General features: G+C 36.8%; 1 protein-coding gene across 4 annotated transcripts in view; it reads left to right on the plus strand.

Annotated features, from left to right (window-relative positions):
- The window catches only part of LOC586604 (agrin), a 61,354-nt gene that overhangs the window by 15,324 nt on the left and 22,065 nt on the right, over window positions 1-23,965 (plus strand). For 2 of the 4 annotated variants that reach the window (XM_030987222.1, XM_030987224.1), the window contains exons 2-17: window positions 1,893-2,102; window positions 5,028-5,243; window positions 5,688-5,903; window positions 8,204-8,431; window positions 8,991-9,194; window positions 9,717-9,884; window positions 10,644-10,850; window positions 11,423-11,638; window positions 12,135-12,422; window positions 13,007-13,162; window positions 16,364-16,372; window positions 17,505-17,600; window positions 18,184-18,345; window positions 19,195-19,338; window positions 19,862-20,116; window positions 20,876-21,166. In XM_030987222.1, coding sequence (XP_030843082.1) covers window positions 1,904-2,102; window positions 5,028-5,243; window positions 5,688-5,903; window positions 8,204-8,431; window positions 8,991-9,194; window positions 9,717-9,884; window positions 10,644-10,850; window positions 11,423-11,638; window positions 12,135-12,422; window positions 13,007-13,162; window positions 16,364-16,372; window positions 17,505-17,600; window positions 18,184-18,345; window positions 19,195-19,338; window positions 19,862-20,116; window positions 20,876-21,166 — 3,055 coding nt within the window. In that variant the 5' untranslated portion in view covers window positions 1,893-1,903. The remainder of the gene's footprint in view (window positions 1-1,892; window positions 2,103-5,027; window positions 5,244-5,687; window positions 5,904-8,203; window positions 8,432-8,990; window positions 9,195-9,716; window positions 9,885-10,643; window positions 10,851-11,422; window positions 11,639-12,134; window positions 12,423-13,006; window positions 13,163-16,363; window positions 16,373-17,504; window positions 17,601-18,183; window positions 18,346-19,194; window positions 19,339-19,861; window positions 20,117-20,875; window positions 21,167-23,965) is intronic. The other 2 variants (XM_030987225.1, XM_030987223.1) reach the window with 2 other exon arrangements.

Below are 23,965 nucleotides of genomic sequence, written 5' to 3' on the forward strand. Positions count from 1 at the left end.
CCATGCTTTTTTTCTTTCAATTAATGACTCACTTTTAACCACATTTTATCAAATTATATTTCACTGAGGGATATAATTCCAAGAAACTTACCACATGGTGTTATAGAAACTCTTCAGGCCCACTGGCCATTGAAACCCATAACTCAGGAAACATAAAATGTTTCACTATATCAGATTTATCATTCATAATTTCCCTCGAGATAATTAAAACATAATTATTGTATCGTATACTTTGAAGCAATTTGTCTTAACTTTATTTCCCTAAGATGAGATTGAGAAAAAGACATAATTCGTCCTTGTTTTCACGAAGTGACGGTAGTAAGGAAAATCATAACGCAAAGTGAATGCAATTTTGTTTCACTACCGTCACTTCGTGAAAACAGCGTCGAATTATACAATTGCAACAGATGGCTTTCAGGCACAATGCTTGTAGTAATCAAGCTCAGACTCTGTCTTGAACTCATTTGTATTTGAATGAATGATTTAGAATATAAATGGTGTGAAAAGAGATGTCAAATTTGCCACTAAATAACCCCATCATATGTGGCACTCTGCCTTCTACTACTGGACCATAAATCTAAACTAGATGAAGTAAATCCACAACTTCTACTTGTAGGGTCTGCAGTTGTAAACTACACAGATACCACCCTCAGCTCTATGATGACATTAGGGGATTTCCCTTTGTCTTGCCAACTGCACACAGACACATGGGCAAATTGCTACTATCCCGGTATTAATTCCTCTTTCCATTTCGCAATCTTGAGTTTTTCCGACATGGTGGAGGAGTATATTTTATCTCCCACTAACCTTGGGTATTTTTCCTTCTCAACATTAAGCTATTTTCTGCATCTCTGTTTTCTATTTTGGGAATTATCAGTTAAATGTGATTCCTCTACTGAGGCAGGTATAAAAAGATTCTGTGATAGGTTCTTGAATCATAAAAAGCTCTCCTACTCATTCTTTCCCAGCTGCAGATATTTCTCTTTAGTTTAGAGACCTTAAAGTTTATATTTGAGAAAGGTTCAGGCACATATTTATTTGAGTTTGCAGATTCAGTTTTATTTTTGGAGTGCCATAATAGGATTATTATAATATAACACATTTAGATAGCCCGTCTTCCATGGTGTAGTAAAATTGGCTGTTTGAAATTAAGCTTCTGTTTGTCTTCAATTAAGGTATGCCCAAGGATATCAGAACATTTTATCAAAAACTTGTCAAGAAGCAAATATTTGAAGAGCAGGAAAGGAAACTTCTGTGACTTTGCCTGCAAGATCTTGATGTAACCAGAATTTTATTTAAACACAAGAAATCAATTTGTGGAGTTCATGTATCAGCAAGTGAAGTGATCTTTCAGCAACGTTAACTTTGTAAAGCGACTCGCATATTCATCATTATTCAACTTGACCTCGCTGACAATTTAAGTCCTGCAGATTGATACATTCCGGAAACATAATGCGCATTATTTGATGGAAGGTCTCAAACTATTTGTAAGATAGCTTTGCATCAATTTCTACAATCAGAATTCAGCCATAATATGTGATAAGAACCTACAGGCAAAGTGTGTGGATAAATTGGCATTTTAAGAGCGATGACTCAAGTTTGACTGAAAAATTGCCTTTTGTCAAGCTTCTTCATCATCATCCGAGTTATTGGCAGTAACACCATCATCATCATCTTTTGTGAAAACTTTGTAGAGACTTGTGCTGCCAAGAGTGTGGAAATACAACCTACTGATATTTGAACTTGACCCTCATCAGCATCATCAATATTTTCTAAACATAATTATCCAAGGAGATTAAAAACAATCATGTTATCTGCACCCCACTTAATCCTGTTTCTTACCCTCCTCTCCCCTTCGCTGTGCCGAATCTTCATCTCTACCTCCTCCACAGGACCATGTGACATGGTCCTCTGTATCTTCGGAGCGGTGTGCGAGGAGAACGAGCAAGGGCGGCCTCAGTGTATCTGTGATCGCCAATGCCCGGACATGATGGCACCTGTCTGCGGGTCAGACGGGACAACGTACCTCAGTGAGTGCTTTCTGGATAAAGCTTCATGTGAGCAGAAGAAGAGAGTTTACGTTGCATCACAAGGATCATGTGGTAAGTAGACAAATTTTCTTTCAGATTAATATTTTAATCAAAATGTTTCTCCAAAGATATTTTCAGTTGTTTGGATTAATCCTAAGAAGCTCTTGCCAGCTTACCCTAGGTAATTAACTTATATAAGAACATAGCTGGCATAAAATCAAATGAGATATATAGATATTTTTAAAAGGTCTCTCTTATATGAATGTGATGTACTTGACAATTATTTATGCTTTTGTTAGCTTTTTCATTGGATTCAAAATTAATTTGAATACCGGTAGTATGATTTTCCTCTCTATTAATTTAGTTTATCAAAGAGAAAGTTCAATTTAGAAGCACACACAGAGATAAGAACATGCCATTATTTCCAGTATTTACATTTTTTTTAAACCAGGAAATATTAAATGAATTGCCATTACTCCATCAGAAACAATCTGACTTTCTCTATTCAACTAGAAACGAATATGCCAATCTTCTTAATTTACATTTGCTTTTAAAGAAATTCAAACTTTGTTGCTCAAACCGTCCCGCTCCTCATTTCAAAGTTATTCCTCCCATGGCAACAAATCCAACAAAAACAGAAAATATTTTGAAACCCATTAGAAAAGAGTTGGAGGGGTCAGGTCATATGGTTGGTAGAGAAATTTGAAACTTGCTCTGTCCATTATGAAGAGTGCTTGAGGCCTGATCGTGTTGATTTTCCAATTAGCCGTTACAGTCTTGTGGTTGTAGCAAAAGTTTGGCTATACAAGAAAAGTGTGACGTTCAAGGGCCTGCCTTGCTTACATAAGTTTTCGCAGAAGAAAACTTGCAACTTTTTAATAGAAAATAATGCAAGTACTTGTTTTACAACTCTGGATCAAAGGGAGGGAGGGAGAGTCATTTAAACATTAAAATTAACACACTTCATAACTTTGTACATTCTTCAAATGACTTTCAAGTAAATGTAAAGAAAATTTAATAGATGTATATTTGTATGCTTCATTCATATTATCAAAATGGTTCTGGCACTTTTTTTTTTGCTCTGGCAAAAATTGCTTTAAGGTCAATATCTTATATTAATTTTATTCCTCCTAAATTCAACCCATCCCCAAAAGTATACATACCAACCCTAACCCTAAATCCAACCTTAAACCCAGTTGCAACCCTAACCCTTACCCTCTATTTTGAATAAAATAAAGCTTGGAGCAGTTGTGTTTGGAGCAAGTGTTTGTGGACCTTAAAACTGGTCTGAAACACCACACTACCTTACTAATTCATCCTTTGAAAATCTGAGACCCTAAATATGAAACTGGTTTCTTGCCAAAGCACCCAGTCTGACCTAGAAAGTGTTATACAGACATAACATGTCTCACCTCGTTCTTAATCATCACTTTACATACAGGTGTGTTAAATCAGTAATATTGTCCAAGCGTTGAAATAGGTCACTCGATTGGTTGTGTCTTTCCCAATCAAGTTAGACAAACTGCTGAAATTGTGAACAAACATATTACTTGCTCGTTGCTTGTGAACTGTTTTGATCTCTTACTTACACAGTGACATGGGTGTGTTTCCACTGTTTGTAGAACGTGTCTCATGGGAGGAAACGCTTTTGGGAACAGTAGTGAAAAATTTTTATGACAAAGAAGGATGTTCAACAGATCCAGCAGGTTGATACAAAACTAAATTTTGATGAATCGATATTTGAATAGCATTTGAATACTTTATCATAAAATAAATTTTCTTTTGAGATACAAATATGTTTACATAACTGATTAAACAAAACCTGTGAAGAAGTTTTCAACACAAGGGAAGTTCACACTCTTCAGTACAATCACTATAAGACTAAATTTGATTACTTTATTTTTCTTTGATTTTACCTGAGCTTTTGAACTATTTTAACATTCTTAGATAAAAAGATGTGTTCAGAAGATATGGAGTGAGTGGAATGTCTTTTTTCAGTCTTCTTTTTGCATTCTAATTGGATCAGGATCAAAATCTTCAACTGGATTATCTTGATCATTCGCTATTAGATGCAATATAAAAAGATGCGATCATTAAAAACTTGGCATCATTACTGGAAATGTTACCTCTTCCACGCTCTTGTCTTAAGTGTTAGCATATTTTAGGATTTGGATCTACGCTATCATTAATCTTTATGTTGTTTAATAAATCACAGAATCAGAATGAAAAATGCCAAATTGTATCTTCGGATCGTAATTGTAAACGTTACACTCTCCACATTTCATGTTCACTCGTGTGAATGCACCCACCCCAAAGACTTTGGCCCTCATCACACACACACACACACACACACACTTTGGTCCTTACCAAACAGCCCAAACAAACAGAGCCATGAATAGAGCATCAAGTTTGTTCTTGACATTCTCCTTTGTCTGCGACTCCTCTGTGTAAGAAATGAGAGACCCCTGTCAAAATATAATTTCTATTTGCTCAGGAAATAGTTTGGCTTAGGGGACATCTTGCAAATGTTTGCTGGAGAAACATTTAAAGGGAACGCTTCTGAAGTAAATCTGAACATGATTGAACTTGAATTCCTTCTCCTTTGAAATTGAAATTGAGGAGGCCAATTTGCAGCTTAATCTCAAATCGATAGCTATCAAATGACAGTTTTTTTTTTAATATCATTACCGGTACTTTTCAATTTCACGTGTATTTACATATTCCACATTGAATAGAATATAACCTTAAAAACATTCCCGATATGACCCTATAAATACAATATGAACGAAAATCATAAATTTTATATCATTTTAATCAAGTTTATGAGATGGATATACCTTTATGTAATTTGTATAAAGAAAACTATTTCTACCCATTTTTTTCTTCAGATGAGACCACACTCTCTTGTTTATTGTATCTTTATTTGATTAAATCACAATCCTTTGTTAACCTGGTATTGATATTGATTTTGATTTGATTTGATTTCAATCCTATCAGATGAGCAGGATCCATGTGAGGGTGTCCAATGCAGCTTTGGATCCGAGTGCATGATAGAGGGCGACAGAGCAACATGTGAATGTCCCAATGCGTGTCTGTCGATCTACAGTCCTGTATGTGGGAGTGATGGTGTTTCCTATGGCAACACGTGCGAGATGGAGGCAGCCAGTTGCAGGCAACAGAAAGAGATCACTCTTGTTAATGAGGGGATGTGTGGTATGTATAATATTGTTTAATTTATCAGCAAAAAGGAGGATTATTTTGTATATATCAAACACTGATTATATTACCGGTAAACACATTAATTAGCAATACCAAGAAAATGAGAGATCTTAATGCCCCCATCATCACTGCTTGCAGGGAGGCCCATACTATCGAGTCAAGTATGTTACAATATGCTGTACATACACTGCAGATATACAGATACGGTATACTAAACTATCGCAAGTGGCTCAGGCTTGGATATTGAGAATTTGGTGAAAAATACTGTTAAATCCTGAATAACATCATGAACTAAAACAATGATTCAAAGAAAGTTTTATGTATTAAAATCTGGATTTTATTTTTCCTACAGAAAGCTCCTTTTTGTCATCCCTTCTTCATATATATGTATTTCTTGCACAACTTTATAATTCTCCCCCTTTTCTATTCCTTCCAAAGTTGAGGTGGATCCATGTGACAACGTGACATGCAACTTCGGAGCTTCCTGCGTCGTAGAGGGCGCTGTTGCAAGTTGCCTGTGTCCTGAGATATGCCTGGAGAGTTACAACCCGGTGTGCGGTAGTGACGGTGTCGATTACAACAACGAATGTGATCTGAATGCTGCTGCTTGCTCGCAACAAAAAAGTGTAACTGTGGTGTTCCAGGGTTTGTGTGGTAAGTCTTCTTTCAAACTGGAGATTTATTATCTAATGTATATATACAGTGTGTCTCTAAAAAAAGTAAACCCAACTTCAACGGCAAATTTTCAGAAAACTATAAAATATTTACACATTATTTTTTCATGGTTAGATAGTCCAATAAGTCCTCTGTCCAATTATATCACTTAGGTTATCTGACGCTCATGCATGACTGAGCATGATTCAACTTAGTGAACTGGTGTCAAATCATCACTGTGGCAAGTTATTTCTTGCTATTGTCATGCATTCAGGGCCTATTTGAAGTTAAATTTTTGTCACATGTTAGGCCTATGATTACATAACAACTTCAGCAAAGGTTGTTCCTAACACAGACACACTTCACATGCTTTCCAAACATGGTACAGTTGACAATTGAGCAGAGAGTATTCCTGGTAACTCGATACCAGGAAACAAGAAGTTTTGTGGAAGTTCAAGATGCTTTTCGGGTGCAGTTCCCCGAGAGGCAGCCTCCAACAAAAAGAGCCATCTGGTACAATGTGAGAAAGTATGCTGATCACGGAACCAGTTTGAACAGGAATAAAGGACACTCTGGCCACAGACGAACTGGGAGGTCTGCTGAAAACATCCAAGTGGTAAGAGAGGCCATCCAAGCCAACCCACGCATAAGCACCAGGAGAAATGATACTGGAATACCACGCGCAACTTTTAACAGAATAGCAAGACTGGATTTGCATCTCCATCCATATCATGTTCATGTTCAGCACCAACTTCTACCAGCTGATTTTCCCAGACGACTTCAATTTTCACAATGGTTTGTGAACCGGTGCAACCGAGATCGACAGTTCCTCCAGTTTTTTTACCATCGGGGATGAAGCAACGTTTTCCATGGATGGAATGGTAAACACCCACAATGAGCACGAGTATGCTGAACTCCATCATCCACCGGGATATGCTTTTAATAAGAACATGAGCAGGGAGAAAGTGAGTGTCTAGATTGGTCTTTGTGGCAATGGTTCATTGGTGGGACCTTACTTTTTTGAAGGCAACATCAATGGCAGGGCGTACCTTGACATGCTGAACAATTTTATTGTGCCTGAGATGGAACAGATCTTCCCCCGACAACGACGTGGAGCATTCCGCAGGGCCTGGTGGGCTCAGGATGGGGCCCCAGCCCACAGACTTATTGCTGTGAGGAATCGTTTGACTGAACTCTTTGGCAATCGCATCATTGCTCTTCATTTCCCAGTTGAGTGGCCTGCACGTTCACCAGATCTGACACCATGCGATTTCTTTCTTTGGGGGTATCTTAAAGGAAAAGTGTTCCAAACCCCACCGGCCACAATTCAGGAGCTGAGGCAACAGATAACAGGTGAAGTGAACCGATTACGACAAGATCAGGGAATGATCAGGCGTGCATGCTGTCAGGGACATGAGGAGGCGTTGCGAGCTTTGCATGGAAAGGAATGGCGGTCATGTCGAGGGTACACATCCCTAAGCTATGCTTGTAAGAAATCAGACATTTCCTATGTCATTTGATTGATGAACTTCCAGTGCAATTCTAACTTGCCACAGTGATGATTTCACACCCATTCACTAAGTTGAATCATGCTCAGTCATGCATGAGAGTTACATAACCTACGTGGTATCATTGGACAGAGGACTTATTGGACTATCTAACCATAAAAAATAATGTGTAAATATTTTATAGTTTTCTGAAAATTTGCCGTTGAAGTTGGGTTTACTTTTTTTAGAGACACACTGTATATAACAGTGCGAGAATTCTCAACTCTGACAGAATATGTAGGCATGAAGAAAATGGTCTATGAATGTGAAACGTAGCTGTACAAATACATTGTATGAATATTTTTGTATGTATTTGCACTTCAGAACCTGAAGAAGGCCTCACAAGCCAAAAGCTTGTAATAAAATTGTAAAGTACAGCTACGTTTTACATTCTTTCAGTGGTATATATTGGAAAAACTGGTATGTCAAAACTAAACATAATATTGTTGAGAAGGAAATGCAATCTCTGACCCTTGACCCTTGACCCTAATTGGTGCATCTGTTATGATAGTTTTTGAAAATTTCTTAAAAGCAAAATGAAATTGATATAAAAGATATACATGTATAAATAAATTAAGAATTTCCCAAGTTTATGATTTCCTAAGAAGATACAAAAAATTGTTTGGACTAGAAGTTGGATTAAAATTTTAGCAGATTTCTTCAGTCATCCCTGGTATGTCATTTAAAATACCTGAAAAGACCTTTGATACTAATCTGATAAATCTCTTTAAATCATATATGTTTTGTTCTTAGACCCTTGCCAAGAGGTTGAATATGAGAATTCAGTGTGTAAGCTGGATCGTAATCGTGAGCCCCAGCCAGGCTGCGATTCCAATTGTCCTAACAGCGTGATAAACCCTGTATGTGGATCTGATGGTGTGACGTATGACAATGACTGTGAGATCAACAGAGCTGCATGTCTGAGTAACCTAGAGGATATCTTAATCACCTTCACTGAGGGCCCCTGTGAGGACGGAACACGTAAGTGGATTGAAAAGTCTTTTTCTTTCATATACAGGAGAAATATATAGCAGCTATACCAAAACAAAATGTACCAAATGCTTCTGTTGTACATTTTCTTCTTATCCTGATGGATTATTTTCAATGAAAATTGTGAACTAATATTGATCAAGTATGTTCTTGACTTTGAATAAATAGAACGGCATTAAAAGAAAGTGATCAATAACTATATAATACCATGCATACTGCAAACATTACCAAGGATGGCTAACTGAAATATCATGTGAGCTGCTTGTAGGAAAAATGGTATGATCATCCCAACTTTAGATAGATTGGGATCTCAGTTTTGATATTGAACTTCTCATATACAATTAAATGCATTACACTCTTAATCGCCAATAGGATATTACAAAAAGAAACAACAAAAAAGCAAGCAATTATAAAAACATATCACAGTGAATATTAAGCTTGCATACTAAACTTTAGGGTGTATATACATGTAAATGTAAGCTTAAATTCTAGATTTCAATTACTTTAATCAAAAGATTTCTCAACCTTATTTCTTTCACACCTGCCCTAGATCCCTGTGAAGAATTCACCTGTGACTATGGCCAGTGTTTGGTAGACGATGCTGGCATGCCTCAGTGTGTGTGTACGCCCTGTCCCGAGGTCTTTACTCCTGTCTGCGGCAGCGACGGTCTGACGCACTCCAGCATGTGCCACATGGAAGAAGCCAGCTGTATGGAACGCACTGACATTACTCTAGCAAAAGAGGGCGTTTGTGGTGAGTGAGAGAGAGAGAGATACTTGCATGTTTGTTTCTTGCAGCGCAATTAGACTGTATTTTAGTTAACCCACATACATGAAATATCAGTGTGGGGTCTTATTGGTGTTTTCTTCTTTGTAGATTAATTATACTACAATTGTGCCCAATTAGCAAGGAATATAGTTTGTTTGGAACAAGGTTGCATACATGAATTGTGAGTAATTTTTTTTTTTTTTTTACCAAAGCTGAAATGTTGAAATGAACAGACAGTGATATAGATTCACTCTTATTTGTTCAGACTGATTTTTTTTGTATAGATGTACATTTAGTCAAAGAAAAGTTGAAACTTAAATTTGCTTCTTTCTAGAGATGGAGATGGGCTGACCATGCATCCATTCGTTCCTTTATACTAGGATTACAATGAAATTTTAGATAACTTTTTCAGATATTTAGTCTGTAGTTATGAGGTTCAAAAAAATATTCAAACATATGTGATGATCTTACTATCTCCTTTTGACTTGCCCTTCTCTTGCCCTGTAGATGGAAGTAATATAATCGGTTGTCAAACCCCAGCATGTAATAAGACAGAGGGCGCTGTGAGCCCTGTGTGCGGAACAGACGGTAACAACTATCCAGGATTGTGTGCTTTGCAGGAGGCTGCTTGTGAAGCCGGGATCGATATTCAAGTTGCAATTAATGGACCTTGTGGTATGTCACCAAAACTTTGTTTAACTTCTTTTAAAGTCCGTCTTTACTAGTTTGGCCAGGAGGGATTAGACCTCCCTGCATGGTCACTGAAAGGTGGTTATCTCATCAAATCAGCTCTCAATTAAAATGAGAAAAGGGGGATCATGGGGGACCAATAGGCACCGATAAGGCATTGTCTGCTATATAGATGGCGCAAGAAGCTATAAGTAGTGCAGGGGGGCTTTAAACAAAATATTTATTTTTAAAAAATCCTGTCCAATTCACCACAAAAAGACCAGATAAAGTGAATAAAAAATGATAGAGCCATATAGTGTATAACGTGCTAGTATGTTGTTCAAATTTCTGTACATTAACTGAATTCTGGTGCTGTAACATATGTTACAATTCCAAGTTTTATTTTATCAAAGATATACTGTTATGGTGGCAAGCGGGTTTTATGTAAGGGTTGAGTCGGGAACGATAGTAGTGTTTGCTACAAGGTTGAAGTTAAGTACAGTCAAACCTGCTTTAGTGACCACCTGTCTACAAAGACCACTTTTTTGTTTCCCTTGAAAATGGTTTCTCATTGAAACATGTACTTCAGAAACCTGTACATAAAGACCACTTTTCTGGTCTCCTTTGAGTGGTCTTTATAGACAGGTTTCACTGTATTTGGTTATTACAGGCTTTCAAATGTGAAACAAGTGTTGCTTGAGCATGTGTTCTACTACCTTAGTTTCATCTGAATTAAATTAAAATTTTCAATTATTAATTATTCAGAGTCCTGTGAAACAACAAATTGCAGTCATGGGTCATTTTGTCAGATGACCCCTGACGGGCCGACCTGTACATGCAGTGACCATTGCCAGACGATCAATCTACCTGTCTGTGGGTCAGATGGAGAGACGTACGCCAGCGAGTGTAAGCTCAACGTGATGGCATGCAATGCTAGGAAGAACATTACAGTTGTCTCGTATGGAGCATGCGGTAAGTGGGAAATAATTTCAGGTATTTCTTTATTTATTGGGTAAATTTGTTGTTGTTGTGAGACACATTTTCAATAGACTCCAAAGCATAGGCTAGAAATGTATTTGACCCAGTCAAGTTTAGATCACCTAGAAAGTTGTTATCTGATATCATTAATTGAAGTTGTGGATAAGTTTATTGATTGAAAGACATATGTAGGAGATTTGGTAAAGCAAAAAGACTATGATACTGGTGTGTTAAAAAGAGAAATTTGCCTCTGTGTCAAATTCCTGTTTGGCAAATCCATACTTACAATATTGCTTGTCGTTTCATATGAATTTGATATTGCTAAAGAATATTTACTTTTGTCTTGAACATTCCTTAGCATTCTAGAATGATGTTGAATATGTTAAATAATGCAATGTAAACATAAAGAATTTTTATCCTTTTACAATATTAACACTTCTTATCACTCTTATACTTTAAGACCTTGTATGAAAGTGTTGAATGCTATTGTTACTGCTGTTGTTGCTGCTATAGTTGTTATTGGTCAAATTAATTCTGACTATTTGATATGATGATGACCATTACAGAGGACTGTGTTGGTGTAACATGCGAGACGGAGCGCTTCAACCAGGTGTGTTACCAGGGTATGTGTGTATGTCAGGAGTCCTGCCCTATGTCACGCTCCGATGAAGACATGGTTTGTGGTTCGGACCAGGTGACCTATGACACCGTGTGTCATCTCAAGATGTCAGCATGTCAAGCCGAGTCCAACCTCACTGTGGAGTACTATGGACCCTGTGATGGTGGGTTTCTTCTTAATTCAAAAGAATAAATAGATATACCAATCAGATTTAGAAGTACTAATTGATTTGATGCTTTAAAAAGTGTCATTGTATTATTGTTGAAATATGTGTAGCTGTATGATAGATAATCTTATCGTTTGAATCTGTATGTATTTAGTTGCTCTAAATTGGCAACATATGAATAATGGAAGTAAAACAGACGTACAGTAATTACCATCTAAGTGTGAATAAATGATAATTTTGAATAAAAGAGCAGTTTTCAGAATATGTGAAGATATCTTTATTAACATTCCTTCATGCCACAATAATATGATATGTAGATAGATTTATTTACAACCAAAATGAGGTATTCTCTGTTGATGTTTTATGAAAAGGAAAGAGTTTATGATAATTCAACTATTTTTACTGAAGTTCTGTGATTTTTGTACCAAATCAGGATATTAGATTTTCTTATATCTTTTATTTATCTCTCCTCCTTTTTTTACCCTCAAAACAGAGTTCTCCGGAAGTGGCACAGAGTTCCCTGATTATTCAGGCAGCGGCGCCACGCCTCCCAATGAATTTGAGTTTGACCTCTGTGACGAGACCTCATGTAGCTTTGGTGGTATATGCCGCCCTCTATCGGCCGATACTTACGAGTGCATCTGCAAGTTCAATTGCCCTGCTGTGAGGTTGCCTGTTTGCGGTTCGGACGGGGCAACGTATGGTAACGAATGTCAGCTCAAAGAAGCGGCCTGTGAACAACAGTCAAGTATCGTCTTGGAGAAGATTGGCACATGTGAAGGTAAAGAGCAAGATTATTTCTCTGTAAATGTCTTGTTCATTTTGTCAGAAGCCAAATATCACAAAGAGAATCAGTGATCCATATTTGTAGAATTTTGGAAAATTGAAAAGAAAAATTGTTTTGCTCAGCCTTGGGTGTAGAAATATATATATATATATATATATTTCAACTCGGTTGTTTACCTTTCAACAATTTGTTACATATATCAAACAGATGTGCAAAATGTTTGGAAATTCAGAGAGTTGATGATATTGTTTGTATTACTGATGTATATTTTTTAGTAAAATAGTCATTGACTTTATATTCGATCACTCCATATTTCTTTCAATTCAATGCAAAATAAATTCACCATTGGAAATTAAGAACATTCCGAAGAAATACACGGTATCATCGTGTAATACTTATAATTAATTTATACAGAACGTAAAAATCATTCTTTTTGTTTACCTGCTTGTAGTGATGAATGGATGTGCTTTGTTAATGATCATCATTAAAACCTTTTCTGTGAAATTTCAACACAAGAATGAAAAAAATAAAAGCAAAACAAATTTAAATTTCCTCATTTTCCATTTGCCCTCTTGTAGATGTTGAGATGGAGCCATGTGATGGTGAGAGCCCTCTAGTAAATGAGGCAACCATGGAGGCATACACCTGCCAAGAAGACAATGGGGGCGAGGATTGCCCCTCCGGTAGCTACTGTCATATACACCCCCTTGGAAGGTTCTCTGCTTGCTGCGCTGGTGAGCTAATAGTTCTTGAGGCATAACCAGGGGTAATAGGGGAGGGGATGGGAAGGGGGAGGATTGCCCCTCCGGTAGCTACTGTCATATACACCCCCTTGGAAGGTTCTCTGCATGCTGCGCTGGTGAGCTAATAGTTCTTGAGGCATAACCAGGGGTTATAGGGGATGGGAAGGGGGAGGATTGCCCCTCCGGTAGCTACTGTCATATACACCCCCTCGGAAGGTTCTCTGCTTGCTGCGCTGGTGAGCTAATAGTTCTTGAGGCATAACCAGGGGTTATAGGGGAATGGGAAGGGGGAGGATTGCCCCTCCGGTAGCTACTATCATATACACCCCCTTGGAAGGTTCTCTGCGTGCTGCGCTGGTGAGCTAATAGTTCTTGAGGCATAACCAGGGGTAATAGGGAATGGGAAGGGGGAGGATTGCCCCTCCGGTAGCTACTGTCATATACACCCCCTCGGAAGGTTCTCTGCTTGCTGCTCTGGTGAGCTAATAGTTCTTGAGGCATAACCAGGGGTAATAGGAGATGGGAAGGGGGAGGATTGCCCCTCCGGTAGCTACTGTCATATACACCCCCTCGGAAGGTTCTCTGCTTGCTGCGCTGGTGAGCTAATAGTTCTTGAGGCATAACCAGGGGTAATAGGAGATGGGAAGGGGGAGGATTGCCCCTCCGGTAGCTACTGTCATATACACCCCCTCGGAAGGTTCTCTGCTTGCTGCGCTGGTGAGCTAATAGTTCTTGAGGCATAACCAGGGGTTATAGGGGATGCTAGGAGGCAGAGGAAAGAGGGAAGCCAAGGGGAGGGAGGAACAAAGGATGTAAAAGAATGAGGTAGGGTTTTGTCACATCCATCTTCTAGAGAAGTTTTCTGCACCGGTATGAAAGTGGTTCTTGAGTATAGCCCAGGGTTAAATGCATATAGAAAGAGGGAGGGGGAAGAGGGAAAGATGAGGATAAGTATTGCCCCTTTGATAGCTACTGTCATATACACCCCCTCTGGAGGTTCTTTTTTTGCTGTGCCAGTGAGCAAGTGGTTCTTGAGGCATAACCAGTAGGTAAAGGATAAGGAAGGAGGGAGTGGGAAATTGAAGAGATTGAAAGTGGTGTTTGAATTAAAGTTTAGATTAATAAAAAGCTATAAAGTCAAAAAGGCTCATATCTGTAAGGAAAATGGGGTTTGATTTGTATTTGGATATTTACTTCTTTTTTTTAAAGAGATTTATTATTTATTTTGCATGATGACAAAAATCTGAGAATTATACAAATCAATCAGTCAAGGTGCTCATTCAAACATTCTGTAGAAAATTCAATGCATTTATGGTCTTGTCAAGGTTTTACTTCAATCTGATCTTTAATATCTTCATCTTATTATTCAATATAATTATAATTATCATGTAACTATTTATTTAATCAGTATTTCATATTTCATAATTACATGAATACATATAATTCATTCTTTTACACTGTTATTTAACATTAGAATTGTAATAATTTCCTTAGTCATGCAGTAATAATATTTTCAGAGATGAAAGTGAACATCTTTAAACAATTATAGAAAAGCATGTTTCATTCATCATATAGAATGATCTAGTCAGACCCATTTTTGAAGTATAAACCTATTTTGTACTTCAAACGAAACTAATTTCTAAGTCATTTACAATTTTTTTAAATATATATTTGGAAAACAGTGACATTTTTGGGGCTCTTATTAAATTACAGTCCTCTCAGTACTATTTTTATTTTCAAGAAAGAGAAATATATCATTGTGCAATACGACTTTTTTTCTTTGTCATGAGCTCAAATTAACTACTATTTTGAAGTTCTATTCCATAAACAATTTATATATTCATTCTAAATTGATCAGTATTTATAAATAAGGATGTAAATATAGCATTTAAAAATCAACATCATTGTCATTAAACAGTGATGAGGTACTTGAATCGTTACTAGGTTTATATATTTACATGTATATTGTGATATTCAGTAATATATTAAATATCTGTAATGATATGGGCCTTGATTATTTTACAAAGATTAGTGCTTATAACGTATGATAGATACATGTAGTTCATGCAACCAACTAATTGTAGTATTATTATGTTTTCTCCCTACCTTATTATATCTCCTTATCCCTTTCTTTCTTAATTCCTATCCACCCATCATATCTGAAATCTACATGTAAAAATCATTCTCTGTTAATTTCATATGTAATCCTTTCATTCTATGTTCTGTATGCTCCCATGCTGTTGTAATTCTTTGCTATTTGTATTCTACTTTTTGTATTATGTCATTTTTGCGTATTATTTCAATCTGTGTCTTTTTACTTGCTTCTTTCCTATCTCATAATGTAACTCTCTCTCTCACCATCTTGTAATGTACTTCACAATGTGCTTTGCTACTAAATTATTATAACCGTTAATGTCTTTACTACCATATGCAATGCCCTTTTATGTTACTTGTAAATACATTGTATTTGTTTTTCCTGTGTTGACTTTGTGTGTTTTCTATCGTCTATTTTCTTGTGCTCTTGCATAATAAAATGCATCTTTCTTGCCTTGTGATGGGTTTCATAAACATGTGTCTTACTTTCTACTTCTTTGTCATGTCACTTTTCTGCTTTGATGTTGTAATTATTTCTCTGTTTGACTCTTTATATCTGTCATGTTTTATCTATTCATTTATTTTCTATTCTTATTTTCATCTCTTATCCACTTTTGCCCTCTTATTTGCTTTCACTTTGTCAATGTCTCTCTGACACTTTGTTTTTCTCCTTCTTTCTCCTCCCATCTGTCTGTCTGTATCTGACTGTATCTGATTACCTCTATCTCTCTCCCCCTCTCTCTCTCTCTCCTTCCCTATCTCTCTCTCTCTCTCTCTCTCTCTCTCTCTCCTTCCCTATCTCTCTCTCTCTCTCTCTCTCTCTCTCCATCCTCTCTCTCCTTCCCTATCTCTCTCTCTCTCTCTCTCTCTCTCTCCTTCCCTTTCTCTCTCCTGTCCCTTGTTATATTACTCTGGCTCAATTAAACTTCTCTCTTTTTTCTCTGCCCATCTTTGTGACTGTCTATTGATAAACCCTCTCCCACTATTTAATCCTTGTCCACCCTCCTTGCATTATTCATCTATCCTTCTACCTTCCCTCTTTCATGTCTGGATCTGTTCTTCACTCCATCCAACTCGGTTCGGGAATGGCTCCCTTAGTCACAGGAGGTTGGTCTTTGATTACTGTTCCTACTATTTAACTAAGTTGATAAATGGTATATTTTGATCATCAAAATCAATGGAATTATGATAAAAATTGTTGAAACTCTTGAAATCATAAAAGGGATGCTATGAGAAGTGCATTTTAAAGTTTAACGCTTCCTTGTAAAATGGAGAAAAAAATAGAGAAATCAATAAAGAAAATGTGTTATCATTGATCAGATATTCACTTGAAATATAGAATGAACTAATTCTGATATAGATTATATAAGGATAATAAAAGAGTGATAATTCATAGCCATAAATATTTGAGGAAAATCCCTCATGCTTTGCTTTAGAATTCACCCTCCTAGTTGAGCATATTTTCCTTAATTTTCAAAACAGAGATGCTTCCAAAAACGCTGTAAAAGTTAGGCTTGTACTAACTTTGGCTTGACCAATTTATAGCTCAAAAGATATAGATATTGTTAAGATACATCATAATGTAGTTGAGAGTGTTCATGTAGATAAACATGAAAATCATGAACTTTAACATTCATATAGATTTCCTAAATTCCTAAATTTTGTAACCAAATTTACATAACCCCCTCTTTAACAAGTACAATATTTCCCTAGTAATTAGGTTCATGTGTTCCTTATCTAACATGAATTCTGTAACAATTATATTCTTATTTATGTATACTATTTACACACAAAAATGTATACAATGTTATGTTTCTTCTATAGCCATTTCCCCATGAATACGCACTACATGTTTGTAAAATTGGAATCCTCCCAGAAAAGGAGGTATAAATTAGAAAATACTACAATATTTTCAAATTGAAAATGAAATTGAAAAACATAAATGAGATCTTGGGATTCAGCTTTACGGACTTACTTTTCACAATTTTCATTTAAACTCCTGGTGATGTTTCAAAATTAAAATTATTTGCACCTAATGCCCATTTGGCACTCATAAGGTATCCAACAAAGGTAGCCAAAAGGGCGTAACTCCATTTCAATGTAATGAATGAACGCCCTTTGGTCTTCAGAAGACCATACAATTTTCTTTGTCTAGAAAATGTGGAATAATTGAACATTGTAATGAGCATGAGTAATTGATTTGGTGGTAGCTAATTGACTTGTGACTGCCTGTATACAGAGCAAACCTCCCAACCAAGCTGCGTGGAATCAGTGTTTGGATGTTGCCCTGACAACCAGACCGAGGCTCTGGGTAGCAACGGAGAAGGATGTCCAAGTGAGTCACACTTTAATCGTCTTATTGCTTTCTTCAAATATTTGAAATAATGAGTATTACATCTATTAGTCAGGGGTATTAAACAATGATTAAATTTGATAAATTCATCCCTGAAATACTGCACAGAGAGAGAAATGGATGGTATTTCTCCATATCTTTGAATATTGCCCCAGTGATTTCATAACACTTGCTACATGTACATGTATTACTCAAAATTGTTTCTAAATTGTTCTCTTGAAGTTTGTGTGGAAAATTTAGTGTATATCAGTATTGCAAAACCACCAGTCCAAGTAAATCAATGCTGAATGCTCATTAGCATACAATCAATGAGGTAGGATCTAAACAAATTATAGTCAATATATTTTGCACATATAACTTTCCCTTCTCTATATGTGCATGTAACATGGTAATATAATTTACAGCATATTACGTTTCCTGAAAGAAATACAGAGATAAATGAATTACATTCAAGGAAGATGATCAACACTGGACCAATGCCTTTGAGAAATTGTATTCAAATTCTAGTTACAGATACCTACTAACTACTATTGACCTATGTTTGATATGATTTATCTCTGTACAGGTGTGTGTAACTGCAACCCTCTAGGTTCCTACTCTGTTTACTGTGAGCCTAGTAACCTACAGTGTCCATGTAAGCCTGGCGTAGGAGGCAAGCAGTGTGATAGATGTGAACCAGGCTACTATGACTTCCTCTCCCTGGAACGAAACGGGATTGGATGCAAAAGTAAGTTTTTTTTCTCATTAAAATCAGTTGTAATGTAATCATTTACATCACAAAGCTGTATGAATAAAAAGTCAAGCATATTCACACTGACTTGACATATATTTCCACTCAGTTCTATTTTCCATAATGTGTGGGAGCTTTAGCTGTGATGAATGCCAGGTGGTTATAACATTTGCAAGACCGTAGACTTTCAGAGAATCATTAATCTTAATCGTAATCTCAAGTGCAGATTTTAAGTACAAATGGCCATCTTGAGTTTTATCTGCTTTTTTCCGCAAGTCCAAGTCAATATGATATCTGGAAGATTGTGATACCTTCTCATTTATGTTTGAAAGAGCAAACCAGATTTAGTATACAGTAGGCGTACAGTTGCACCATGTGAGAGAGGGGGAGGATTAGGGAGTCCTGAAAAGGACTGTCAGTAATCTTTCTTTCTTGAGTGTGTGTGTGTGTGTAGTCCTGAAAAGGACTTATAAGCAGCATCTAAAATTTATTAGCTTATAGAAGACAAAAAGATATGAATATGAATACAATTTTCAGCATCTAAGATTTAGTATATACAGTCAAACCTGCTTTAGTGACCACCTGTCTACAAAGACCACCTGTCTACAAAGGCCACATTTGTTGTTTCCCTTGAAAATGGTTTCTCATTGAATCATGTACTGAAGAAACCTGTCTACAAAGACCACCTGTCTACAAAGGCCTCTTTTTGTGTTTCCCTTGGGTGGTCGCTGTAGACAGGTCTGACTGTAGCATACTCTTCTTTGGTATGTCAGTATGTTGGTACTTATTCAGAGTAGAAAAGGAAACTTACTCATTTATCATTGATTTGTGTTTGGATGTTTGCAGCTTGTGGGTGCTCTTCCTATGGCTCTCGTCGTGATGACTGTGACCAGACATCTGGTGCTTGCCGATGCAGAAGGAAGGCCATCGGTCTCAAGTGTAACATGTGCCCTGAAGGTCTAACGATGACACCTATGGGATGTATGACAGGTAAGAAATGACATTTCCACTGTAAAATGTGGAAGGAAAGTACATCGTTGTGGATTAAAATTTCACTATAAATAAAAACTAGTCACAACACCAACTGATGAATTTATAGAGGCATTAGCTAAAAAGGTGATTTTAATGATAACTTAATTTCACTCACTTTAAAGATTTACTTAAATTTGATTTTGATGAATTTATTTCCACCTAAACTGACATTGAAGATAAACAAGAAAGCTATTTATTTCTAGGTATAATATATAGAAGGACAGGTAGTAGATCAGTAGTTCGGATTGTTGACACTTTTAATTAACTTAAATGCTGATGCAAATTTGATATTACCATGTATACACATTATGTTGGCAAAGAAGTTCTCACCTTATGTGAATTAGGCACTTTGGAGAGGGTCTTTTTCTTACTATTTAGAATAATCATGAATATTTTTGTTCATCAGAATTATAGAAAACAAAAAGATATGAATATCAATACAATTGTCATGATTTTGTTTTCCCATGGATTTAAACAACAGAGGAGGAACAGATGATGACTAGCGCCATCACATGCTCAAACCTGACCTGCCCCTTCTCCGCCCAATGTCAGGAGTCAACTGTAGAGGGCCAGAATGCTACCTGCGTCTGTCCTACCTCGTCATCATGTAACACAGACGTGATTCAGGTGGTCTGTGGAGACAACGGTGAGACGTATCCTAGTCGATGTCAGCTACAGGTCTTTGCTTGCAAGGAACAGAGAAATATTATGGTCCAGAATGAAGGAGCTTGTGAGAGTAAGTTCATCAAGGCAATTTGGTCCAAAGATGTTTTTGAAGTGCTAGCAGTGTTGGAGATTTACTGCATCATCATTAGTGTAACGAACAAAAACATTATCTTCTTTGTATATCTCCACAGAAAGTGACCTCCCAAGTCAAAGTTGTTCAAAGAAAATGCTCTTCCTCTACTATCAATTTGAGAGATTGACTGCATGGTTTATATTTGAATAACTTCTTCTTTAGACCCCCCCCCCCCCCCACGTCTGTAGCTCCCTTACACTTAAAATTTGTATTCTTGCTTGAAAAATTTCAGATAATGAATGAACTTGTTGAAAGTCATAGAAGCAAGTATATCTTATCAACCAAGATACAATGTGTACATAGCTAAACTGAAGCTTAGTATGATAACGTAACTTTTTTGGAACAATTTTTAGATTCATAAACATTTAACATTTCCTGTTTTGTCTCTTCTTTTCCTTTGCCCCTCTTTCCCTTCCTTTCTTTCACTTTCTCACCCCCCCCCCACATGTATTTCTATCTTCTGCCCTATTTTCTGTCTGTCTCTATCTTTATCTCTCTCCTTGTACCCATATATCTTTCTCTGTCATATGTATTTATCTGCCCCTCTCTCTTTATGTTTCTTCTTTCTCTTTATATTTCTGTCTCATCTGTCTTCCTTTTATTTCTCTCTCTCTCTCTCTCTCTCTCTCTCTCTCTCTCTCTTTCTCTCTCACCTTGTGGATCTTTTTGTTTCTCTATCAATCTCTCTTGTTACAGCTGTCATTGTCACACCCAATGAGATCCGTCCAGGCTGCGAGGAATCTCAATTCAGATGTTGCCCTGACCAGGTCACATATGCCACCGGGCCCAACAATGAAGGTTGCAGCGATGCCTCAGGTACACCTCCCCTAGCAGCAGATCAGAACGCTGGTCAGGCCTCTGCGTCTTCTCCTGCTCCACCTTCTGCCACTACTGTGGCTCTAACCACTGACGCGGTGGTGCCTTCTACTAAAGTCTCTTCCACCACACTTTCTGTTGCACCCTTTGTTTCAACCGCTCTTCCCACAGGTGTGCATGCTGTGACATATATGGTTTTTAATTTGCCATCTCATATTCATATCTTATATTGGTCATCATATATCGTCGCCTGGCTGGCAGAAGGGCGTTAGCTTGAATTTCAGGTCAATAATGAAACTTTAAGCAGAAGGGCGTTAGCACTAAACCGCCTCAAACTTTTATAAAACTGACTTATTTCCGAGAAAAACATTGTGGTCGTGTTCTTCTACAACATTTTTATTAGTCTTTTATGTTTTAAACCAATTTTCGAGGCGAAAGCAGTTTAAATATAAAACAAATCTTTAAATGCGAATAATTCTAAAAGTAGTTTTTGAGTCGCTCGTGCGCTAACGCCCTTCTGCCACCCGGCCGACAATTTGATCTCACTTGATGATGTTGTTTCCTGAAATACTGTGAATCCTTTATGATTTGAATCAGTGTTATGGTAATCATTTTATCATATCGGTCACCATTGAATAGAAACGAAACTTTATTTCCCTTTCTATTATTTGAAAATCCAAAATGTTGAAGCTCTTTGGCCCTGAATCCTCTCCAATTCTGTCTCAATCCTATGCACTGGGATGCAATAGAGATGATATTCAATCCCTATAGAACTTCATTGCATATGCCTTTGTAGATTAAAGATCTGGAAAAGGTTTTTATATTGTAAGACATTTTGTGAAATGTTGGAAGGAGCACAAATATTGCAAGGGTGCAGGTAATTTAGTTGCACACACAAAAAGTGTGAATGTCAAAAGAGGAATTGTGGAATTTCATCAAGATTTCTCTATGTATTGTCCGGCCATTAATGTACAAATCTTTTTAAAAAACAGCAAATACAGTACTTTCTGAAACAACATCATCCATACATTTTGTTCCAAATTAAAATTTAAAATAAATTTATCTGGTTTTGGAACCAGATTATCTCCGGAATAATTGAATGGTTGAAGCATAAACATAATGTCCAGTTAATGTATCATACACTATATGAAAATAATGATACATTTATTGGACATTGTTTGTGTTTAAAAGATCAACAATTCCTTCAACAGCTTGAATTTTCTTGGAAAAGTATCAAAATTATATTTTCATACACCTGGCATTTAAGGTCTTATTCAGAAATCAGAAAAAAGATTCATTTATAATCAGTGGAAGAAAACAAATGTCTGGACGATGTTTGTGTTTCCATTTATATTCTGTTGGAACAGGCTGTAATCTAAAACTTTTCATTTTCATACAAAAATTGAATTGTGCCTATATGTATTCTGTTTATTCAAAGTTTGAAGTGAAATTGAATATTTTCCAGTATCTAGTGCCATAAATAGGCAATGCTCATCTTCTGTTTATATGTTTGTATCGTTTGATTAATTAAGCTACATGTTGATTATTGTTTCATGCTTGAGTGGTTTATAGTGCATTGCAGAAAGTGACATATATTGATTTATGCAAATATCTGATACAAATTTCAATGGTATACCGGTAACTCTATAAATGATGAAAATAATCTTCTCATCAATATTCATACTGATATTAGATAATTGCTAATATTTAGAATTGATAACAACATTAAAAGCAATAGTGTAACATTAATCGATTTAATCATGCCTATCATAATGTAACAAACAATATGGAAAACTTGTGCTTGAAATTTGCAAAATAGCACTTCTACTTTATAAAAAGAAGTATTGACAATTGACCCCCCCTCCCTTTTAAATGAAATAAACAAGTGATAGGAATGATAATAATAATAAATGTAATTTAATTTGAATAGTTGTAATTGTACCATCCACATAAAGTATAATGTTCCCTCCCTGTAATGAAAGGACATTGTAATTTGGTAAGTCTTCTTCAAAGTAACAATGTAAACAGCATTTTCCTTCTCATAATGAAAAAAGGCAATTTTGTTTAAACATTTTCTTTGCTGTGTTATTATTTTTATGCCTCCGCCACCGAAGGTGGTGCCGGAGGCATCATGTTTTCGGGTTGTCCGTCCGTACGTCCGTCCGTCCGTACGTCCGTCCGTCCGTACGTCCGTCCGTCCGTCCGTCCGTCCGTCCGTACGTCCGTCCCGTTTGACCGTTATCACAATATCTCAAGAACCATTTAAGATTTAAACTTAAGACTCAGGAATAGTATTTATCACCATAGGAAGACGATCTGATTAGATTTTGGAGTACGTAGGTCAAAGGTCAAGGGTCACAGAGGTCAACTTATGAAATTCCATACATTGAGATTGTTATCATGATATCTCAAGAACCATTTGAGATTTAAACTTCAAACTTAAGGATAGTATGTATCACCATAGGAAGACGATCTGATTAGATTTTGGAGCACGTAGGTCAAAGGTCAAGGGTCACAGAGGTCAACTTATGAAATTCCATACATTGAGATTGTTATCATAATATCTCAAGAACCACTGGAGATTTAAACTTCAAACTTAAGGATAGTATATATATCACCATAGGAAAACGATCAGATTAGATTTTGGAGTACATGTATGTCAAAGGTCATAGAGGTCAACTTGAAAATTTCAGACTACATGTATAGGACTTGTCATGATATGTCAAGAACCACTTGAAATATGTTCCGTTACTTAACCCGTACTTAACTGGGCTATTTTGAGCACCTCCCTGACTGGGGGGGGGGGGGGGGGGGGGGGGGGGGGAGGGGCCGATTGCCTCGAAATTTGGCACGCGTCTTGAGAAATTGCGCAAAGCAAGAGACCTCACTATTATTTAAATTGCTCTATGGCGGAGGCATCATTTTCGACTGCGCGCAGTCAAAATTCCATCTAGTTCTACCTGTCTTCAA

Source organism: Strongylocentrotus purpuratus, unplaced genomic scaffold, assembly GCF_000002235.5.
Source record: "Strongylocentrotus purpuratus isolate Spur 01 unplaced genomic scaffold, Spur_5.0 spur5_scaffold_16, whole genome shotgun sequence".
Classification (NCBI taxonomy): Eukaryota; Metazoa; Echinodermata; class Echinoidea; order Camarodonta; family Strongylocentrotidae; genus Strongylocentrotus; species Strongylocentrotus purpuratus.